The sequence below is a fragment of the Styela clava genome, chromosome 10, assembly GCF_964204865.1.
Source record: "Styela clava chromosome 10, kaStyClav1.hap1.2, whole genome shotgun sequence".
NCBI lineage: Eukaryota > Metazoa > Chordata > Ascidiacea > Stolidobranchia > Styelidae > Styela > Styela clava.
In genome coordinates, this window is record NC_135259.1 from 15289134 (window position 1) to 15308281 (window position 19148).

The window sequence follows — 19148 nt, forward strand, 5'->3', positions numbered from 1 at the left end:
GCAGAAAGGCGTGTGTGTCCCGAGCAACGACTGGTATAAAACGGAGTAAACAAGTTTCTCGCATGTTTGAACAAAAAGTTATGAATTTTTTTTAGGAGATGTATACAAGAGGGTTCAAAGGGAAAGCGGTTGGATTGTTGGATTGTGTTTTAAACCTATTTTTACTAAATTTTTTTTTAGCTGGAAACATATAGTACATTTCAAAAAGAAAATAACAATTCACGATAAAATCTGTATTAAAAATTTATTAGCATTTGGACCCTATTTAGATGATGATTTACTTCGTCTAAGAGCAAAAGCGGGCTATCGATTTTTTATGCAAAATACGCGTCTGTGACAAAAATTTAGGTAAGCCTATTATTGTTTAAGCGCACAACAGATTTCTGTAGAAATTTACAAAACTAAAGAAGTTAGGTATTGCGTTTATGGTCGGGAAAAATTGAAAGTGATTTTAGAGAAGTGCAAGGAAAGGCCATTAAAATCAGTAGTAGCTGATTCAATTTTATTCTTATCAAGCTCAATTATTTATTTTTTACTTTTGATTTATTAGTATAATATAAATAGAGTTCTATAAATTTAATTTGTCATCTACTACGGATACTCCACGTATGGATGTTTCTCGTGCATCGCTTTCCTTGTTTATTTCCGTCACAACAATGACATGTCATTGGTCACAATTACAAATCAGCAATACGTTAACAATTGCAATTTATGTCACCACTCAGACAGCTATTCAAGCGTGGTTATAAACATTGCCTCTGTTTTTAGTTTTGCGTGTTATTTGTCCAAACCATGAGCATTATTTGCAATATGCAACAACAAATAAGTTCATCGCATATTTTATGTCACTCCGAACGAAGAATCGTGTAAAAATTGGAATCCGTGACAATGAATACAACTCAGTCTCTTCATATGCTGGCAAGAAACATTAGGTGTGGTTTGAATTCCTTTCTGAACTCGCTACTTAAAAATTGTCGTGAATTAATATGCGTAAAACGTGGCGATTAAAAAAAGTTGCCTTCAGGCAAATCACAACGATACTATCGTTTATATAACAGAACGTTGCAAAAGTTCTATGGGCAAACTAATGTAAAACAGAGAATAGTCAGTTGAATGCTCCAGCACAGCGTTTCCCAAACTTTTTCGGCCACGGAACACCTCCACTTTTTATCTCGCCTCGCGAAACACCAAAAAATAAAAGGGTAAAATTGATAAAGAAAAAGTTGTCAAATGCGCGGCGAAAACTAACAGAATTGTGTTAAAATACTTAAAATGGGATTGAATATTTTACATGTTGCATTTATTATTAATGTTTTATTGTTTCTTAATTTAAATGGTGTGTATATGAATTAATAAATTCATTTTACCATTCTATGTCGTTTACTCTCCATTACGTAGTGTTTGCCTCTAACAGTATGTTCCCTAGCTTTTCTTTTTAGGGGGTGTTTCAAAATTTAGGGGGTGGTAAATAATTTGCTTTTAGAGATAAAACTAGGCTATTTGTATTCTTAAAAAAATGGTATGTATTTAAGAAACGATGTACTTGAGGACCCCCTAAGACGGCGAGCCAAAATCCACAGCAGAATGAAATTGTAGGGCCAGAAAAGGGAAGCGAGGAAAAGTGCGGGACGACACGGTTGGAGTTCAGGGCGCGCTTAAGCGCCCTGAGAAAATTTTGAGAAATAGTTACCAAAATAGGCTCTAAGCTTGATTTTAGATACACCTAGCATCGCAGTTTGTTATGTAATGAAATCAGTAATTATAATATCTAGCTGATAGAATTCCCGGGTAATAGATAACAAGCACGGCTTTCAACCGTAAATATATACTACTACGTTTCAACAAGTAATTTGCAACTGATAGTGACTAATGAAGTTACTTGCTCATCTGGCATTGTATGAATGCCTACTTATGGCTAGTTTTGTTACACATTTCTAATTTTTTTGAACATGTTTGTTTGACTTTTGTATGAATTAAATTTTGAAATACGCTCGTCAACTGATCATAATGTCGCACAATGTTGTATTCCTTCGGAACTGAAATATTTTGTTGGTAAGAAGATAAATCGCTGAAGTTTGATTCTTTTCAATAAAGAAATAAAAACGCTGTCATTCATCTAAAAAACGTCTGTTTTCAGTGCCTAGTTTTCGTTTTGTGACATCTTTAAGCTTTCTTAATATACGGCTGATATCTAAAATACTGCAGTGTGTAATCCAGGGGTCTCAAACTCGCGGCCCGCGGGCCAATTGCGGCCCGCAGGACGATAGTTTGCTGTCCCCGCCTGGGTATGAAAGTTTAATGTTAGTGCGGCCCGTAAGTCACTCAGCTCAGTTAGAATGATTGATGCATTTAATATATGATCAGGACAAGTAGAGCAAAACAAAATATTTTATAATCTATCCCCCGAAAGGAATATGCGGTACGGTAATCTACTAGTACCGTACCTGTGGGCATGATATTCGATGGACCTTTAACCCCGAAGAAAACTTCTTATCTTACCATTGCAAATTCTTGGTGCTTATTTTAGAGGTGGCTTCGCGAGTTGAACCCTATAAACTGGGTTATAGGTTTCACGTCATCATTTTGATTCAAAACATTCAACTACCTGTTTTTTTCAACAGTAGGGTACCGGTAGAAAAGTTTAGCCTAGTCTATCACAGCTATTTCTAGACTAATTTTTGATTACGGCAATTAAGCTACGACGCCCAAGCAAACAGAATGGTCATTGAGTTCTTTGATTTATACTTGAATTTCTGAAACATAACCCAAAACTAACAAATAGCATGCAAAAACGAGGTAATGTTTACAAACAAACATGCCTGAAAATCTTTCTGAGTGACAAGTGTCTGAGCGTTTGCGAAAAAGTCTATTGTTACGTCACTTTTTTGCATCTTGCTGATTAGCCCATGTTACGGAATAAACAAGAATGTTCGGGGAAAGGTCCATCGCGGAATGCTTTTTATTACCGGATGCGGCCCGGACTCACTAAGGCTCCGTCTCGGCGGCCCCCAGGTAAATTGAGTTTGAGACCCCTGGTGTAATCCTAATACCCATACGTATACATAAGATACCGGAATAATTCAATTGTTACGAAATAAACGTGCTTAAACTGTGATAATGATGTAACAATAGACGATATCTAAAACACAAAAGGTACCACATGAAGGGTTAAACTATTTCACTCAAGTTCGGCGGGTCATTTTAAATCGTTACGCGGGCCGTAATTGGCCCGCAGACTGCGGTTTAGAACCCCTCAGTGTGGAATCGCACCTCAAAATTAGGGGAGGTGTTTGAAATTTTAGGGGGGGTGTTCACCCAGGCAGAGATGGAGGAAGAAGAGTTGACCCTTTGCCTTTATTCTTTAGGTCTACTCGTTTGCCTATAGCAAAACCAAAATGATTGCTGTAAACTTGATAATGAACTTAACAGTCAAAAAGCTAGGCCGACAGTTATCGAAAATGCCACTATCCCTCTTCAGTTAGTACGATTTAAGCCGGTGGTGACGCGATATTGAACGGTCAGTTGGGCGACAACTTCACGTTCCATGGATCAGGGCTTCCCAAACTTTTGAGCTCGCGATCCCTTTTAATATATATAATTCAGTGCCGGCGCGTCAATAGGGCCAACCGGAGCAATGCCCCGGTTGTTTTTTCGGTATAATAAAAAATATTCGAAAAATACCTCAATATCGGTTGCACAGACTGTCTACACTAGCCATATTTTCCCGACATGGTTCATATTTCGCTCGCAAAGCCTTCGCCGAACGTCGACGGGGCGACGCCGATTTTGCCCCGGTTGCTCATTGTATATCGTATTCTCTCTTTTATCTTCCACTCGCCGCGTTTGTCTCGTTTGTTTTCTGTTTCTTTTACTAAATAATCGGGGCTGGCCCCGAAATTATGACGACACAATGCCGACGTTTCTTACAACAACGTGTTGACATATTCACGCTTTTCTTCTCGTTCGTTGGTTGCTTGAAGAGTTGATAGTTTCCTCGCCTTCGTTTTTGTCGCTTGTTTCGCTATTTGAATCAGATAGAGACCTTTAGTCCATTTGCTTTCGATTTTCCACATTCCTTTTGAGCTCCTCACTTCTTTCCGGCTTCGCATTTCTTAGCCTTAGACCTCATAATGAATAAGGTTGATGCACTACTTCGCAGTCCGTTTTCGCAGCTGCCGCTGGAACAAAAATTAAAGGTACAACGTCTTGGGCCTTATCAACCAAAAAATTGTTCACTGGAACAATCCCATGACGAAGGAAAGCCTCGGCGTACATTCTGCGCAGCAACTTGGTATAAAAAACACGAATGGTTGTGTTACAGCGAGGACAAAAATGCACTTTTTCGTTTTTATTGCCTACTTTTTGCTACCGCCCGTGACTCACGTTGGTGTAAATTTGGTTTTAGAGATCTTAAACATCTTTCCGAGCGTGCCAGGGATCATCAATCTTCTATGGAGCAACTGGACAATGCAGTAAAATACCGAACATTCGGAAATGTTAATATTGCAGCACAGTTGGATGAAGGACGCGCGGTTTCTATTCGTCGGCACAACCAAAACGTCGAGAAAAACCGCCATGTTCTCGGTCGATTGATAGATGTTTTGAAGTTCATTGGTTGTCACGAGCTGTCCCTCCGTGGGCACGATGAACGGGCTGGCTCTTCTTAAGAGGGGTATTTTTGGATATGGTGGAATACACCGCATCCCTAGATACAGTATTGACTCTATTGAGAGATCATCTTGATGCCGCAACTGTTTCGAAAGGGACATCTAAGGATATCCAAAATGATTTGCTCGACTCAATGTATAAAATTTATTTACAACATTTGACTCTGGAAATTGAGAATTGCCAGTTCCTTTCGATTCAGTCTGACGAGACAACTGACATCACGTGCGTTTCCCAACTGGCTGTGATTTTTCGGTTTGTGAAAGATGGTAAACCTACCGAGAGATTTCACAGCTTTGTACCAATCGTTGATCGCACGGCTTGCGGGATATCGGCTGTACTGAAAGAAGTGTTTCAGCCTTACAACGCGAAGTCAAAATTGATAGCTCAAACTTATGACGGCGCGGCAGTCATGAGTGGGTCGAAACATGGTGTTCAAGTTTATATAAAAGAAGATTTTCCTCATGCGCATTTTTTACATTGTTATGCACACCAATTTAACCTCGTTATTAAAAATATGTGTCTTGATACCCCTCTCGTCCGTATATTTTTTGCAAATGTTTCGGGGTTTTCTTCATTTTTTTTCCGTTTCGCCGAAGCGCTCTGACCTCCTTCGCCAGATATGTAGCCGCCGTCTCACTGCTTGTGCACCAACACGTTGGAACTTCCAATCACGCGTGTTGCAGGGCGTGTCCGAAATTAGGTCCGAGCTCATTGAGTGTTTCAATGGCATTCAGAGCTCTCCGGTTTGGGACGAACGCTCTGTGAGGGAGGCGGCAGGTCTAAAGCGTCTGCTAGAAAATGGTGAGTTTTCATTTTTTCTCCACAATATTCTATCACGTGGATGTATTATACGGCACATTGCAGGCAAGGCTAATGGATGGAGCGTCTGTGCAGTCGTGTATTTCAGACTTCTGCGATGCTGTATCTCGTATCCGGGAAACAATAAAATACGACGACACATGGAGTGCTTCTTTACGCCGCGGGCAAACAACGCAGCGTTTGATTTTGTCTGCAAAGGAATGCTGTGACATTCTGGTGAATCAAATAGGCGATCGTCTGCGCACTGAACACCTTGCCGCGTTCTCTTTGATAAACCCCAAAAAATTTTCAAAATTTGCACGTCAATTTCCCATCCATTTGTTGGCTACTGTCTCCAAATTTTACCCCATGATAAACGTGGGTAAATTGGAAAATGAATTGCGATGTATATACACCAATCAAACTTTTTTGAACATCACATCAACTTGCGCGCTGGGTTCCTTATAGATAACACTCTAGTAACTACCTTTGCGGCGTCTGCAAAATTTCTGGACATCATTTTGACAACGCCTATTTCTTCCGCCGACGCAGAGCGAACATTCAGCACGCTGAAGCGTATTAAAACGTATCTCAGAAACACAATGAAGCAAGATAGATTAAATTCCTTGGCTGTTTTATCCATTCACAGAGACGTTATTTCTGGGATGCATGACTTTAATCAGCGCGTTATTGAGCATTTTGCTTCCAAGAAACCGCGGCGTGTTGCATATATGTTCAAGCAGTAGAAGTCTAGCAGCATTTTATATATCTATGAGTGAGCGACGCATGTCCTTATCTTTGCATTAACTTTCTTTTCTTCATAGTAACGTTTTAAACCTTGTTTTAGGTTTTGTCTGCTTTCCCGAAGTTTCTGTTAATATGTCATTGTATTTATCTGGGTAAATATTGCCTTTCCTCTTGAAAGAGGTTTCAAAATAAACTATGTCTATATTTATTAATCCCTTGACTTGGACCGGTTTTAAAGACACTTTCTTATCGTTAAAAATTGTCGCTTTTGCCGATTGGTTGTTACCGATGGAATGGCTTTTATACTCATAAAATGATGGGAGAACTTACAGCGCTCATCCTGTCCCCGTAGATGGGGGTGACTTGGTCCCGCAGTAGCTTGCCCCGGTTGTCAAAATGACCACGCGCCGCCACTGATATATATATATTAAAAAATTTTGCGGCCCTTGTCCTCGTTAATAATGGTAAACAGTTCGAAATATGCGATTTTGATGTTTTGTAAAATTGGTGTTCTCTTTGCGGCCCTTAAAATTCGTTTAGCGGCCCCTAGTTTGGGAAGCCCTGCCATAGATCTCCATGGCGACTATTTAAGACGTTTTTTTTTATTCCTTTTCCACGGAACACTTCGAAGATGCTCGCAGAACACTAGTGTTCCGCGGAACACAGTTTGGGAAACGCTGCTCTAGCACAGTGGTTCTCAACCGCCGGTCCACGGCAACCTTGCTGCCGGTCCGCCAAATATATTCCAATATTAATATATTACAAGCAAATTGCAAAATACAAAGTATTGACGGCATGTCCAATAATTATGTGATTTTTAACTCTTATTGAGTTGTAGTACCGGTATTCGTTCAACCGTAAATGAATAACATCAAAACCAAACTTGGTGAAAGGTCCCCTGCCCATTTCAGGCCTGTTTGTTAAATCTATGACCTCATAACGGCGGCTAGCGTCATAACGGAGAAGTTTGATAGCACGTAGTACAGTACCTGATTGAGAACTTCGCAGTTCGCACGTTTCGTAATTTGACAGTAGGCATATAATTTACTAGCGAGGTTTGATAGTAAAATGGATGCAAGCAAACAGTATTATACAGTCCTTTCAAAAGAAACTAAGCGATGAAAACCAAGTTAGTGGTGTTGACAGGACAGAGGAAGAGACTGCTACTTCCACTTTACAAGTTACAACATGCACCGAACCGACCTTGCAACAATTGCCATTGTCACAGTTCTGGATATCTCTTGAAACGAATATCCCGAGATTAGTGACAGAACCATTAAATTACTGCTGTTTTAAATATATAATATCAAAATAATATAAAAAAAAAAAACAGCAGCAAATTTTTCATTAAATTGGATTGGCTATATTTGCATCGCTTACTTTTGTTGTAAAAGCATTCTTTTCATTATGTTTTGTGTTCATGATATTTTTGGTTAATTTTGAAGGTCCGCCGGTCAGCAAAATTTGTTTTGGAATTTTCACCGGTCCGCGAATTGAAAAAAGTTGAGCCACTGCTTTAGCAGATCTGTATTTGTATAATTCAAGGATATTGTGGCAACAATGAGAAATGTATTTATTTCAAATAGATTAATTTTCACATTGATCAATAAAAACTCAATTATTTAGTGAATAAAAACAATATCCCAAAAATATTGGTTGAAAATTTGGCATTGAATTGAAAAAAAAAATGAAAAAAAAATTGCTGTTCGTGGGGATTTTTTGTAGACAATTGTATTGCGCATGTCTACGATGAGGTAATTTCATCCCAAAATTCCTAGAAATTAGTATCTTTGCAAGCAGGGCCACGCGCACTCACTCGAATTAGTTCCCCGTCATCTTACAATTTAAACAAATCCCCTGCCAAGCTGATCGTTTTCAGTGATACGCCGAAATAAAGTATACAATGCAGAGCCAAAGATGTAGTGATAAGTGATTTCATGTCTTCAGGGCAACGACTAACATAACATGCTTCAGGGTGAATATAAAATCCAATCCAGTTTTATGTTGTAATAGTAAACCGTCTGTCCATCACTTTACCGGATTCGTAAACTACATTATATGAAATTCAAATTTTTCTTCAATTGCATTTCTAGTTCCCAAATCTGAAAGATGAAACTATCAACTCGTTATACAAAGCATTTTATATCGCAAGTACCTTTACCGTGCAACAAGAATGCCGACAAAATTAAAACGCATTAATCAATAACCTCTGTTGAACACCAGAATATATTTATCCATATTTATATATATCCATATATATATATATTATAATTTTTTTATCAACCAACTGCACGCCAATTTTAGACGAATATATATTGATTTGTTTATCAAACACATAAAAAGTTTTTTTTAACATATATATTCATCAGATTTGATATGAGCTTTGTTTAACATATATAAAATGAAGTTCGTATATCTACTTCTGATATCAGCATTTATTTCGTTAACCACATGTCAAAAACCAAGGATACTTCAAGGTAATGGTATATATACAGGGTGTCGTAAATTTATGGAAACTGGATCTGTAATTGATGCACAAAGATCAGGAAGACCAAACTCTCTGAGGAAAACATTTAGAGGCGAATTAATTCCAAATTCTTCGTTAAAGAGGCGCTGAGTTTGCATTACTGGTTTATATATATGCTTCTCGCCAAACAGCACTTTTGCACCTCATTTATTGGGTTAATATCCTGTCATTCTGTGAGTTGAGGAAAAATACAAACAATACCTAAAATTTACTACTTATCCATACTATGTTTTCTGAAGAAATGAACGCCCTATGATGAGTACCCGAAAAGCAATTCAAAGTGTATACTTACTTTTGAGACACCCTGTATATAAATTATTTTTATTCGCAATCATGACTTTGAAGACATTTTACTTAACATTTCGGTCATTCAAATTGCGATAGAGTTATACTTTGTTCCAATATTCCAGGATGCCGCAGAAAACCTGACATTCTAAACATCAAAATTAGGAAAAATAATGTTGTCGATCTCACACATGTGATGGATGAGCGAACATTTGTTTGGCCAACGGATGGAAAGGGTTACGAAATGTTTACACTTTTCAAAGGTATTCAACAGGAGTTGTCAAAATATAATTTTTTGCATTTTTCCATTTTCCTTAAAAAACTGCGCTTGCATGAGGCGTACATGCAATTCATCCACGAAGCATAAATATTTATTCAAAAGTATACCTTGCAACGAGGGATGCAAAATTCGACCAGCCAGCAGGCAATGAATCATTGGTTTTGTTCAAATATGGTCTTAACAATTTACCCAGGCAATTCCACAAGCCGAATCATATGGAAACTAAAACACAAAACTGTTGCCCTCCTCAAACAACTGAAAAGCAATGAATTCCTGTGCCAGCATAAAATGGCTCCCAGAATGAAAACCGCACGTGGAAGCCACTTCCTCCTGATACCTATAAAGATCCCACCTTATCACGAAGACTAATTCATATCCTTCAATATTTTTATAAAGAGTAAATTATAGGTTATGTGAATTTTTTGTTTGCTCCAGCTCAAGTACAGTACAGACCCGTTGAGTACAATTATGCTACGGAAGCTAAATCTAATACGTCATTCATGAATTTTATGCTTGATATGTGGATAAAATGATTAAGGCTTGTATGGTATGTTTGCCAATATTTATACCATAGCAAAAATATGGCAAGTAATCCTAGTAAGTTACATAACTTTTATATTTTGATCTTTTCTGTATTACCTTCGACATTTTTCAGGATTCATAACTGCAACAGTCCGATTTTTCCTGCAGAGTTATTCATTCTTCACTCCTGAGCATGCAGGAACACACATGGATGCACCTTCCCATTTTTACGAAGATAAAAGCCACGTAAGTGAAGTTAACTTTATGGTTTCTTTTTTTTTGTCACTCACTTTGCTTTTACTTGCTAAGCCAGAATTAAACGATATTCCCTTTATCTCTTCCATAGCGTTGTGCCTGAAGGCGATGTCGAACCGTACCTTTAGAGTTAGAAATCATAATGAAAACTGGGTCAGTTGCCGCAGCCATAATTTTTTTTTTTCGACGAAGCTTACTATTTCAATTTGTGGTCAAAATAACCTATGAGCTGGTGGTTTGATCGTTTAAACCCGGGGTGTTATAAATTTGGAGCAAAATTAAATATCTGAAACACCCCTGTGTGCAACCAATTTGGAAGGACTTAGTCAAATTCAGGGTCGTCCAACCCGTGGCCCGCGGGTGACATGTGGCCCGCCGAAGGTTTCCGTATGGCCCGCGCGATATTATTCGAACTCTTATGTCTTTCACAAATCTGAGCCACTATTAAAACTTCTAATAAAAAAGTTATTTCTCGCTCTTCAAACGCGCGAGAAGCAACACCCAGCTATCAAAAACTCTTCTGAGTCTATTTGCGGGCGTTATTGCTGAAGAGATATTTGATTTTATTGTTATTGCCTGCCATGTATTTCAATCCGTTTTCCTGCCTTTGTTCTGCGAAGCTAGAGGTGTAGTTTTTATGACACCAATATTTGCCCCTTCGACCATAAAGGTTGGACAAAGGTCTGGTCAAATTAAAATATTTGGTCCTGACTTTATCCGCGTAAATGTAGTGGTATTAGACAAAAGGGCATATATATTGATGGGAATTTGAGAATGACAATACCTATCAGCCGCGGTGTGTACTTTTTGCATAGATGGACATGTTGTGACTTGTATCTTCTTTAACTCGGGTTCCGCGCAAACCTACTTTATTCGCAGAACACTTTTTAATTTTAGTAAGTTTTACCGCAGGGGTCAGATTTTTCTTTCTTTTGAGTGAACTGTGTCAATTAACCAAACTCGGGATTTATATGACCCTAAAGAACGATTTGTGAAAGATAGATTTGTTTGTCGAAATAGATGCTTCGAAAAAATTGTGGTTCGCAGGCAAGTGCGTTTTGAATTGAATAATATGGAAACAATATTTTGTTTCAACAAGATTTATTTTAAAGAAAAAAAAACTTGATATTCAATTTTTGTATGATCGAATCATTTTTACGGGTAAATTCTCTTGGAAACAAACATTGTTCTTTTCAATACTAATTAGCATTTTGTTTGAGTAAAAATTTTACTAACTTCATATCATAAAACAATTTTACAGATAGACGAAGTTGGTTTTGAGTCAATGATTGGTCGTGGAGTTTTAATTAATTTGATGAAAAATAACACGAGATACGGGAAGGATGGCAGAATAACAATCGATGATATATTAGCCTGGGAAAAAATTCACGGTAAACGCAAAATTGTTACAATAACCTCTTGTTGGAACAATAATTTTATGTGCCTTAGGTCAACGAGAAACATGATTAAGCAATTGAGATAAAATTGATTCAGAAAACGTAATAGGATATATACTTGATTTCCATACTCTACAATTTTTTTACTACGTTACTGACTTTCACGTAAAGTAGAGTGACTTTTATTTTATTATTTCATTTTTATAATATTATTTCATAAAAATCGCGACTCCAAATTCAAACAATTTTACTCCAATTCTTTTTGTTTAGATTTTGAAAATCGGCTCCAAAATGATCCAAATTTGAAAAATATAACTCCCCAACTAGGAGAGAATTTCTTCCCGGGAGGGAATTAATTCTTGTATATTCTTTGGTATTTCTAATATTCTGAGGTTTATTTTTGCTAAAATATTAATATATGAAAGCATAATAAACTACTTAAACTGTACAAAAGTGGAGGCGCGAATTGCACATAACATAATATAGGTTTCCGAAATAGGCGAGGGGATGAATTTTATCAAAAAGCTTGGGACCACAGTTTAAGCCCCACCAATAATAACTCTTATATTCCATATAATCTTTGTTATCAACAGGGAGAATGAGAAGCGGAAGTATTGTTCTCTTATATACCGGCTACTCAGACTATTACTACGACAGACTAGTTTACATGGGGACAAACTTAACTGGAGTTGAAGGGGAAGCTAACCTACATTTTCCTGGACTGCACGAGGATACAACTGAATGGCTTGTAAATAACAGATGCATTGCGGCTATAGGAATTGACACGCCGAGTATAGATTATGGTCAATCAAAAAATTACCCGTAAGTAATATAATGCTTAAATAAAATGAGCACTTTGATTTACACATTCACGAGGAAAACCCAATATCACTCCTTTTCTTTATTTACAGTTCTCATCGAATTTTGTGCAAAAGTGGCATCCCGATCTTCGAAAATGTTGCCAACCTGAAAAATTTGGCTGATGCTGGCAGAAGCTTCACGGTTATTGCCCTTCCGCTGAAATTAAAAGGGGGGAGCGGATCTCCTGTGCGAATTATAGCTGCTTTGAACTAATTGGATCTCTCCTTTTGTTGAAGGACTTTATAACAATGTAATTGTCATGTATTCAAGTAATGTTGGCTTACCTATTGCCACAATGAAATAAAATTTTATTGTAGCACTAAGACTTTTAGCGCTTTTGTGAAAATAAAATGCTGATTGGATCAATATTTAGCTCATTCTGTGCGGTATGTTTCTAAAAGTATTTGCTCACCAGGAGCTCATGAATTCAAGTACAGTTGGTCGTTTCGGTTGGATCGGAACTGTATTTTTTCACAAACTATGTATCATCCGAATCATAGTAATCGTGAAAGTAGCGTGAATCAGTGGCCGATCGAATTGAATTATTAAATTTTTTTTGCATGTCAAACTTTGACATGGGCAAACTATGGCCTGTGGGCCAAATCCGACCCGTTGGGTACTTCAATCTGGCCCGACTGATGCTAACGCAACCAAACTAAAACCAAATGTTGATGTTTTAGGTGAAAAATAACGCAAGGAATATGTTGTCATTAAATTTAGTTTTGGCACGAGGCTTATTTTTGTTCCACTTTTGCTCATGTAACACTGTAAATATTGTTCATAGTATGTGACTTTTTACGTCAGACTTTTCTGGCCCGCCAGTCTAGGTGGGCCACATTTTGGCCACTTGTCCAAAAACCTTGCCCATCCACCATCACCACTTCCCACCAAATAAATTTTAGAGCAATCGGAATTTCTACGCGACATAAATGACTGTTCATTCGAGATCTTTTTATTGTTAGGAATCAGGCATTATTTCAAGTCAAGATATATAAGCGCTTTTAGCTGTCTTTGCATGAAATAACTCTATCTTTTGTAATTCCCTTTTCCTGACTTAACCGGAAACGTAGTACTTTCTAAAGGGAAAATAACAATTCACGATAAAATCTGTATCGAATATTTATGAGCGTAAGTCATCGAAACGTTAATATTAAATGTCCATCATTACTTCCATGAGTTAAGATCTTTCCAAATATGGACTTTGACATCCTCTTCTGGTAAAAAAAACATATAGTCTTACGTAGACCAGCGTTTTCAGGCCAAGGTGGAATTTTATGTAAACTATTCAAACTGTACACAATTCAGAATGTGTAAATTGGGCATATTACTGCTGTTCTCCATTTAAGATTGAAGCAGTTTTCATGCGTATTTTTAATGAGGGAGAAATGAAAAGTGTAAAAATATGCAGAGGATGAAATCAAATGAGTGGAAATCACTAACGTTCAGGCTATGTCATAATTTATCATTTCCACGTCACATTATGCCAAATTTGTGAAATTGGTTCATATCATAGCGATTAAATTCGAAGGATTGCAATTTAATTGAATAGATTTAATTGTAAAAAACAATTTAATTCATTTCGATCGCATGACTGATCGTTCACGCTATTGCTTACTGTAATTAGGTTAGTATATACATATATATATATGTTATAAGAAAAAAATACAGTTTTGATCCAACCCACACGGCATCAGCGTACTTGTTGTACTTGAAATAAATTCAATCAAATCCTTCAACAAAAGGAGAGATCCATTTAGTTCAAAGCAGCTATAATTCGCACAGGAGATCCGCTCCCCCCTCTCAATTTCAGCGGAAGGGCAATCACCTTGAAACCCCTGCCAGCATCAGCCAACTTTTTCAGGTTGGCGACATTTTCGAAGATCGGGATGTCACTCTTGCACAAAATTCGATGAGAACTGTAAATCACGAAACGGAGTGATATCGGGTTTTTCTCATGAATGTTTAAATCAAAGTGCTCATTTTATTTGAGCATTATATAACTTACGGGTAATTTTTTGATTGACCATAATCCATACTCGGCGTGTCAATTCCTATAGCCGAAATGCATCTGTTATTTACAAGCCATTCAGTTGTATTCTCGTGCAGTCCAGGAAAATGTAGGTTAGCTTCCCCTTCAGCTCCAGTTAAGTTTGTCCCCATGTAAACTGGTCTGTCGTAGTAATAGTTTGAGTAGCCGGTATATAAGAGAACAATACTTCCGCTTCTCATTCTCCCTGTTAGTAACAAAGATTATATAGAAAACATTTGTTAATATTGTTGAGGTTATAGCAATTGTTCCAAGTTTTTTCTTGAAATTCCACCTTTTGCCCATTTCGAAACCCTTAATTCCCCCCCACTATGCAAAATGTACTTTGTAAATTCAATCTTTAGTGGACTAACCATTGTTATGCGCAAATCGCGCCTACACTTTTGTACAGTTTATGTAGTTTATAATGCGTTCTTATATTAATAATATAGCAATAATCAAGAACTTCATAATATTAGAAATACTACAGCAAATACAAGGCTAAATTCCTTCCCGGGAAGGAAATCTTCCCCGATTGGGCTATCGACATACGGTTTGGCGTTTCGAATTTTTGCCGATATTCGACTCGAACTGGAGCTATATTTTCAAATTTTGAATATCTCGGAGCCGACAGTAAGTAGTAAATTAGTAACGTAGTAATGATATTGTTGAGTATTGAATTCACGTATATATCCCGTGACGTTTTCTGAATAAAATTGATGTTTATTAATTTATCACGCCTGAGGCTAATAACAAGATTGTACCAGCACAGGTTATCGTAACAATTTTTTGTTTACCATGAATTATTTCCCATGCTAATATATCATCGATTGTTACTCTGCCATCCTTTTCATATCTCGTGTTATTTTTCGTCAAATCAATTAAAACTCCACGACCAATTATTGAATCAAAACCAACTTCGTCTGTCTGTGAAATTGTTTTAAAATATGAAGTTAACAAAAATTTTCACTCAAATATATACTAGTTAGTATTAAAAAAAAATGTTTATTTCCATGTGAATTTACCCATAAAAGGAATGATTCGATCATTGAACTGCCTAACGTTAAGTTCAAAAAATTCAAAAATGGAATATTTCGAAAGTTTTTCTCCTTTAAAATAAACCTTGTTAAAACACAATATTGTTATTTATCGATTTTAATTACTACAATTTCTTCAAATCGTCTATTTCAAGACCCAAACCTATCTTTCACAAAACGTCCTGTAAGATCCTTCATTGGTACACAATTGTTACAGTTCACTCGAAAACGAGAAAATCTTACGAAGTAAGTGTTTTGCGAACACAGTAGGTTTACGCGGAACCCGGGTTTTAAGAGCACTAAATTTCAACATGCTCACTTATGCAAAAACCACACAAAGCGACTGTAAGGTATTGCCTTTCTTCAAGTTCCCATCAATATGTCCTTTCTGTCTATTATCATTATATTCGCGGAAACATGTGTGGACCAAATGTTTTCATGTGATCAAGTCTTTCCCAAATTAGTCTCATAAAGGCGTTTTTCAGATATTTTAATTTTTCTCCAAAATTTGTAACACCCCGGGTGTAAACGAACAAACTACCAGATTATAGGTTATTTTTCCACAAATTGAAATAATGAGATTTGTCGGCAGAAAAAAATTATGGCTGAGACGACTGACACAGTTTCGTTATGATTTCTAATTCTAAAGGTACGGTTCCACATCGCCTTCAGGCACAACGCTATGGAGAAGGTAAAAGAAAAATCGTTTAATTCTGGCTTAGCAAGTAAAAGCAAAGTGAGTGACGAGAACAATGAATATAAAGATAACTTCACTTACGTGGCTTTTATCTTCGTAAAAATGGGAAGGTGCATCCATGTGTGTGCCCGAATGCTCAGGAGTAAAGAATGAATAACTTTGTAGGAAAAATCGGACGGTTGCAGTAATGAATCCTGAAAAATGTTGAAGATAATACAGAAAAGAATAAATATAAAAATTATGTAACTTACAGGGAATACTCGCCATATTTTTGCTATAGCAAAATACCGCATATATCAGTGGTTCTCAAACTTTTTTTGCTCGCGGCGCACTGAGCAAATAAAAAAAAGTTTGCGGCACACTTGTAAAAAATAAGGTTAGCCATAAACATATTTATTCTGCAAATGTTGATCCGAGGTGTGTGCCTGTTTTGAAAAACAATTAAAACGAGGTTCCATCGATCCCTTTTTGCTTTTAATTTTAATCAGAGCAAAAAATCCGTTTTCCCAGAGCCATGGAGATGCAAATGGCTATATTACTCCGATGAATTTTGCACAGTCAAAAATCGTACATACTTGCTTTCTTGTTAGCCCAACTAAGCGCGCAAGTCAACGTGGTGAAAGATTGACGTCTTGTTTGAATATGCATTATAAAATAATAATACAAATATAGCGTGCCAATTAACCTTACTACAACGACAAGGCAAATGCAATGATGTTATCAGTCTAATATTGGATAAAACGCACTCCCGTTGAATGCATGCCTATTGCCTATGTGTAATATGAAAAGCTTATTTTTTTAAAATTCCAAAAAGTTCTGCGGCACACCTTAGAATCTCTCACGGCACACAAAAATTTACATTACCTATAATTTACTCTTTAAAAATATTAAAGGATATGAATTACGGTTCGACGTACGGTTATCATTCTAGGAGCCATTTTATGCTGACACAGAAATTCATCGCTTTTCAGTTGTCTGGAGAGGGCAACAGTTTTGTGTTTTGGCGTCCATATGATTCGGCTTGTGAAATTGCGTGGGTAGGCTATGTTGCAAATGATATGCCAGGACTATTTTGAACAAAACCAATGATTTATTGCCTGCTGACTGGTCAAAACGAATTCATCATTGGTTGCAAGGTTTGCTTTCGAACAATTATTTTTGTATTCTGCTGCTCCGTGAATGAATCGCATGTAAGGTTCATTATCTCATAAGAACAAGTCCCCATCGCGCAGTAAAATGAAAAAAGTACCAATGCAAAAAAATATATTTTGACTGCTGTATACCTTTGAAAACTGTAAACATTTCGTACCCCCTTGTTGCCGTTGGCCAAACAAATGTTCGCTCGTCCATCACATGTGTGAGATCGACAACATTATTTTTCGTAATTTTGATGTTTAGAATGTCAGGTTTTCTGCGGCATCCTGGAAAATTGAACAATGTATAACGTATCAAAATTTGAATGACTAAATTGTAAAGAACTAAAAAGTGTTCAAAAACATGACTGTATATGAAAATAATTTATATACCGTTACCTTGAAGTATCCTTGGTTTTTGACATATGGTTAACGAAATAGATGCTGATATCAGAAGTAGATAAACGAACTTCATTTTATAAATGTCAATCAAACCTAATATAAAGTCTGATGTATGTTAGAAAAATATTTTATGTGTTTGATAAAAAAATCAATAATCGTCTAAAATGAGCGTGCAACCGATTGATAAAATAATAAATAAATTTTCTGGCGTTTAACAGAACCCACCAACTGTACGGTTATTGATTAATGCTGTTGAATTTGGTCAGTTTGTCGTTTTAGATGACGGTATTACTAAGGTACATGGTGCGGTAAGCTGATAGTTTCATATTTCACGTTTGGGAACCAGAAAAACGATTAACAAAGAATTTAGGTTTCGTATTATATAGTCCAGGGATGGTCAACCCATATTAGACCGCGATCGACTAAAATCTTCAAAATAGCTCGCGATCGACAGGTCGGTTATAAGGTGACACACAAAAACGAATGAGTACTGAATATTCAGATAAGTCAGTCAGTCAGTAGTTTATTTTTCACCTGAATGAAAATGCACTCACAGCGAACATAAACTTGAAAAAGAAGTTGAAAATGACATTTCATGGTGAAAGGTGACGCAAAAAACCAAAGTTGGTTATCGAGCAGCGACACCTGTGATTAGAGTCTAACTTTGATACAAGTTTAATAGAAACAAGACGAACAATATATATATATATATTAATATATGAAATATTAACGTCCAAAATTCAAATTTGTTACAGAATAGAGACTCCGGGCACCGTCAAGTACGGGAGGGGTAACCATGGGCAGCGAACAGCATAACAACGACCAAAGTGAATATCACCATGGCACAGTGACAGGCTGGGTACAGTCATACTGGAAAAGCCATTCGGGAACGGCGTTCAGGTACCAGTTTTTAAGGGTGCACGTTCTGGTAGTGTACCTAACAAGACAGTTATTAGGTAATACATTTGGAACTATGAGTAACGTCTGAATTGTTAACAGTTTCTTAATATGGAACCAGTTTCTACTGCACTTCAATTCGGCACTGTGACATGGTTACCGGGACTGGAGTCATTAGAAAAATTATCAGATTCGGAATAGTACATTCCAATTCTAGAAAGACGAGAAACAAAGGAATAAACAGGTGAAACATCATTCTAGATTGTGGACTAAGAAGTCCTGAGAGTAACATTTAACCAAGCTTACGTTACACAATCAGATACTCGTGCAACAAATATAGACACCAGATGTGAAAAATAAAATAATAATTCAATCAATACAGAGGAAAATGAACTAACAATAACTAACATTGTTCAAGAGATATCACAATAATAAAATAAATTACAAAAACAGTATAATTAGACATAATACAGTAGGGTTTATAACATATGGTTGCAATGTACCGAATACCTATTGAAACAATTATCTGGCAATTAGGGGTTGGTTCAGTGACCAGGGATCTCGGTTCAAGTGGGCCTATAATAAAGAAACCAGATTATAAATGACCAGCCAGTGA

At 36.9% G+C, this 19148-nt stretch overlaps 2 protein-coding genes across 2 annotated transcripts; one reads left to right on the top strand and one right to left on the bottom strand.

Moving 5' to 3' along the window:
- The first annotated feature begins 8531 nt into the window (after positions 1–8531).
- On the top strand, positions 8532–12706 carry LOC120337825 (isatin hydrolase-like). Its single transcript, XM_039405719.2, has 6 exons — positions 8532–8690; positions 9151–9288; positions 9961–10073; positions 11344–11473; positions 12073–12301; positions 12391–12706. Exons 1-6 carry the CDS (start codon positions 8615–8617, stop codon positions 12551–12553), a joined length of 849 nt encoding a protein of 282 aa, XP_039261653.2. The 5' UTR covers positions 8532–8614; the 3' UTR covers positions 12554–12706.
- Positions 12707–13443: 737 nt separating this feature from the next.
- Positions 13444–17804, bottom strand: LOC120337824 (isatin hydrolase-like). Its single transcript, XM_039405718.2, has 6 exons — positions 17633–17804; positions 17384–17521; positions 16182–16294; positions 15164–15293; positions 14346–14574; positions 13444–14256 (listed from the first exon to the last, which is right to left on the bottom strand). Exons 1-6 carry the CDS (start codon positions 17706–17708, stop codon positions 14094–14096), a joined length of 849 nt encoding a protein of 282 aa, XP_039261652.2. The 5' UTR covers positions 17709–17804; the 3' UTR covers positions 13444–14093.
- Between the last annotated feature and the right edge of the window lie 1344 nt (positions 17805–19148).

Coding starts and splice junctions, on each gene's coding strand:
- LOC120337824 (XM_039405718.2), bottom strand. CDS start 17,708: ATGAAGTTCGTTTATCTACTTCTGATATCAGCATCTATTTCGTTAACC. Junction 15,294..16,181: donor TTTACGAAGATAAAAGCCAC/GTAAGTGAAGTT, acceptor ACAATTTCACAG/ACAGACGAAGTTGGTTTTGA. Junction 14,575..15,163: donor AGCATGGGAAATAATTCATG/GTAAACAAAAAA, acceptor TGTTACTAACAG/GGAGAATGAGAAGCGGAAGT.
- LOC120337825 (XM_039405719.2), top strand. CDS start 8,615: ATGAAGTTCGTATATCTACTTCTGATATCAGCATTTATTTCGTTAACC. Junction 10,074..11,343: donor TTTACGAAGATAAAAGCCAC/GTAAGTGAAGTT, acceptor ACAATTTTACAG/ATAGACGAAGTTGGTTTTGA. Junction 12,302..12,390: donor GGTCAATCAAAAAATTACCC/GTAAGTAATATA, acceptor CTTTATTTACAG/TTCTCATCGAATTTTGTGCA.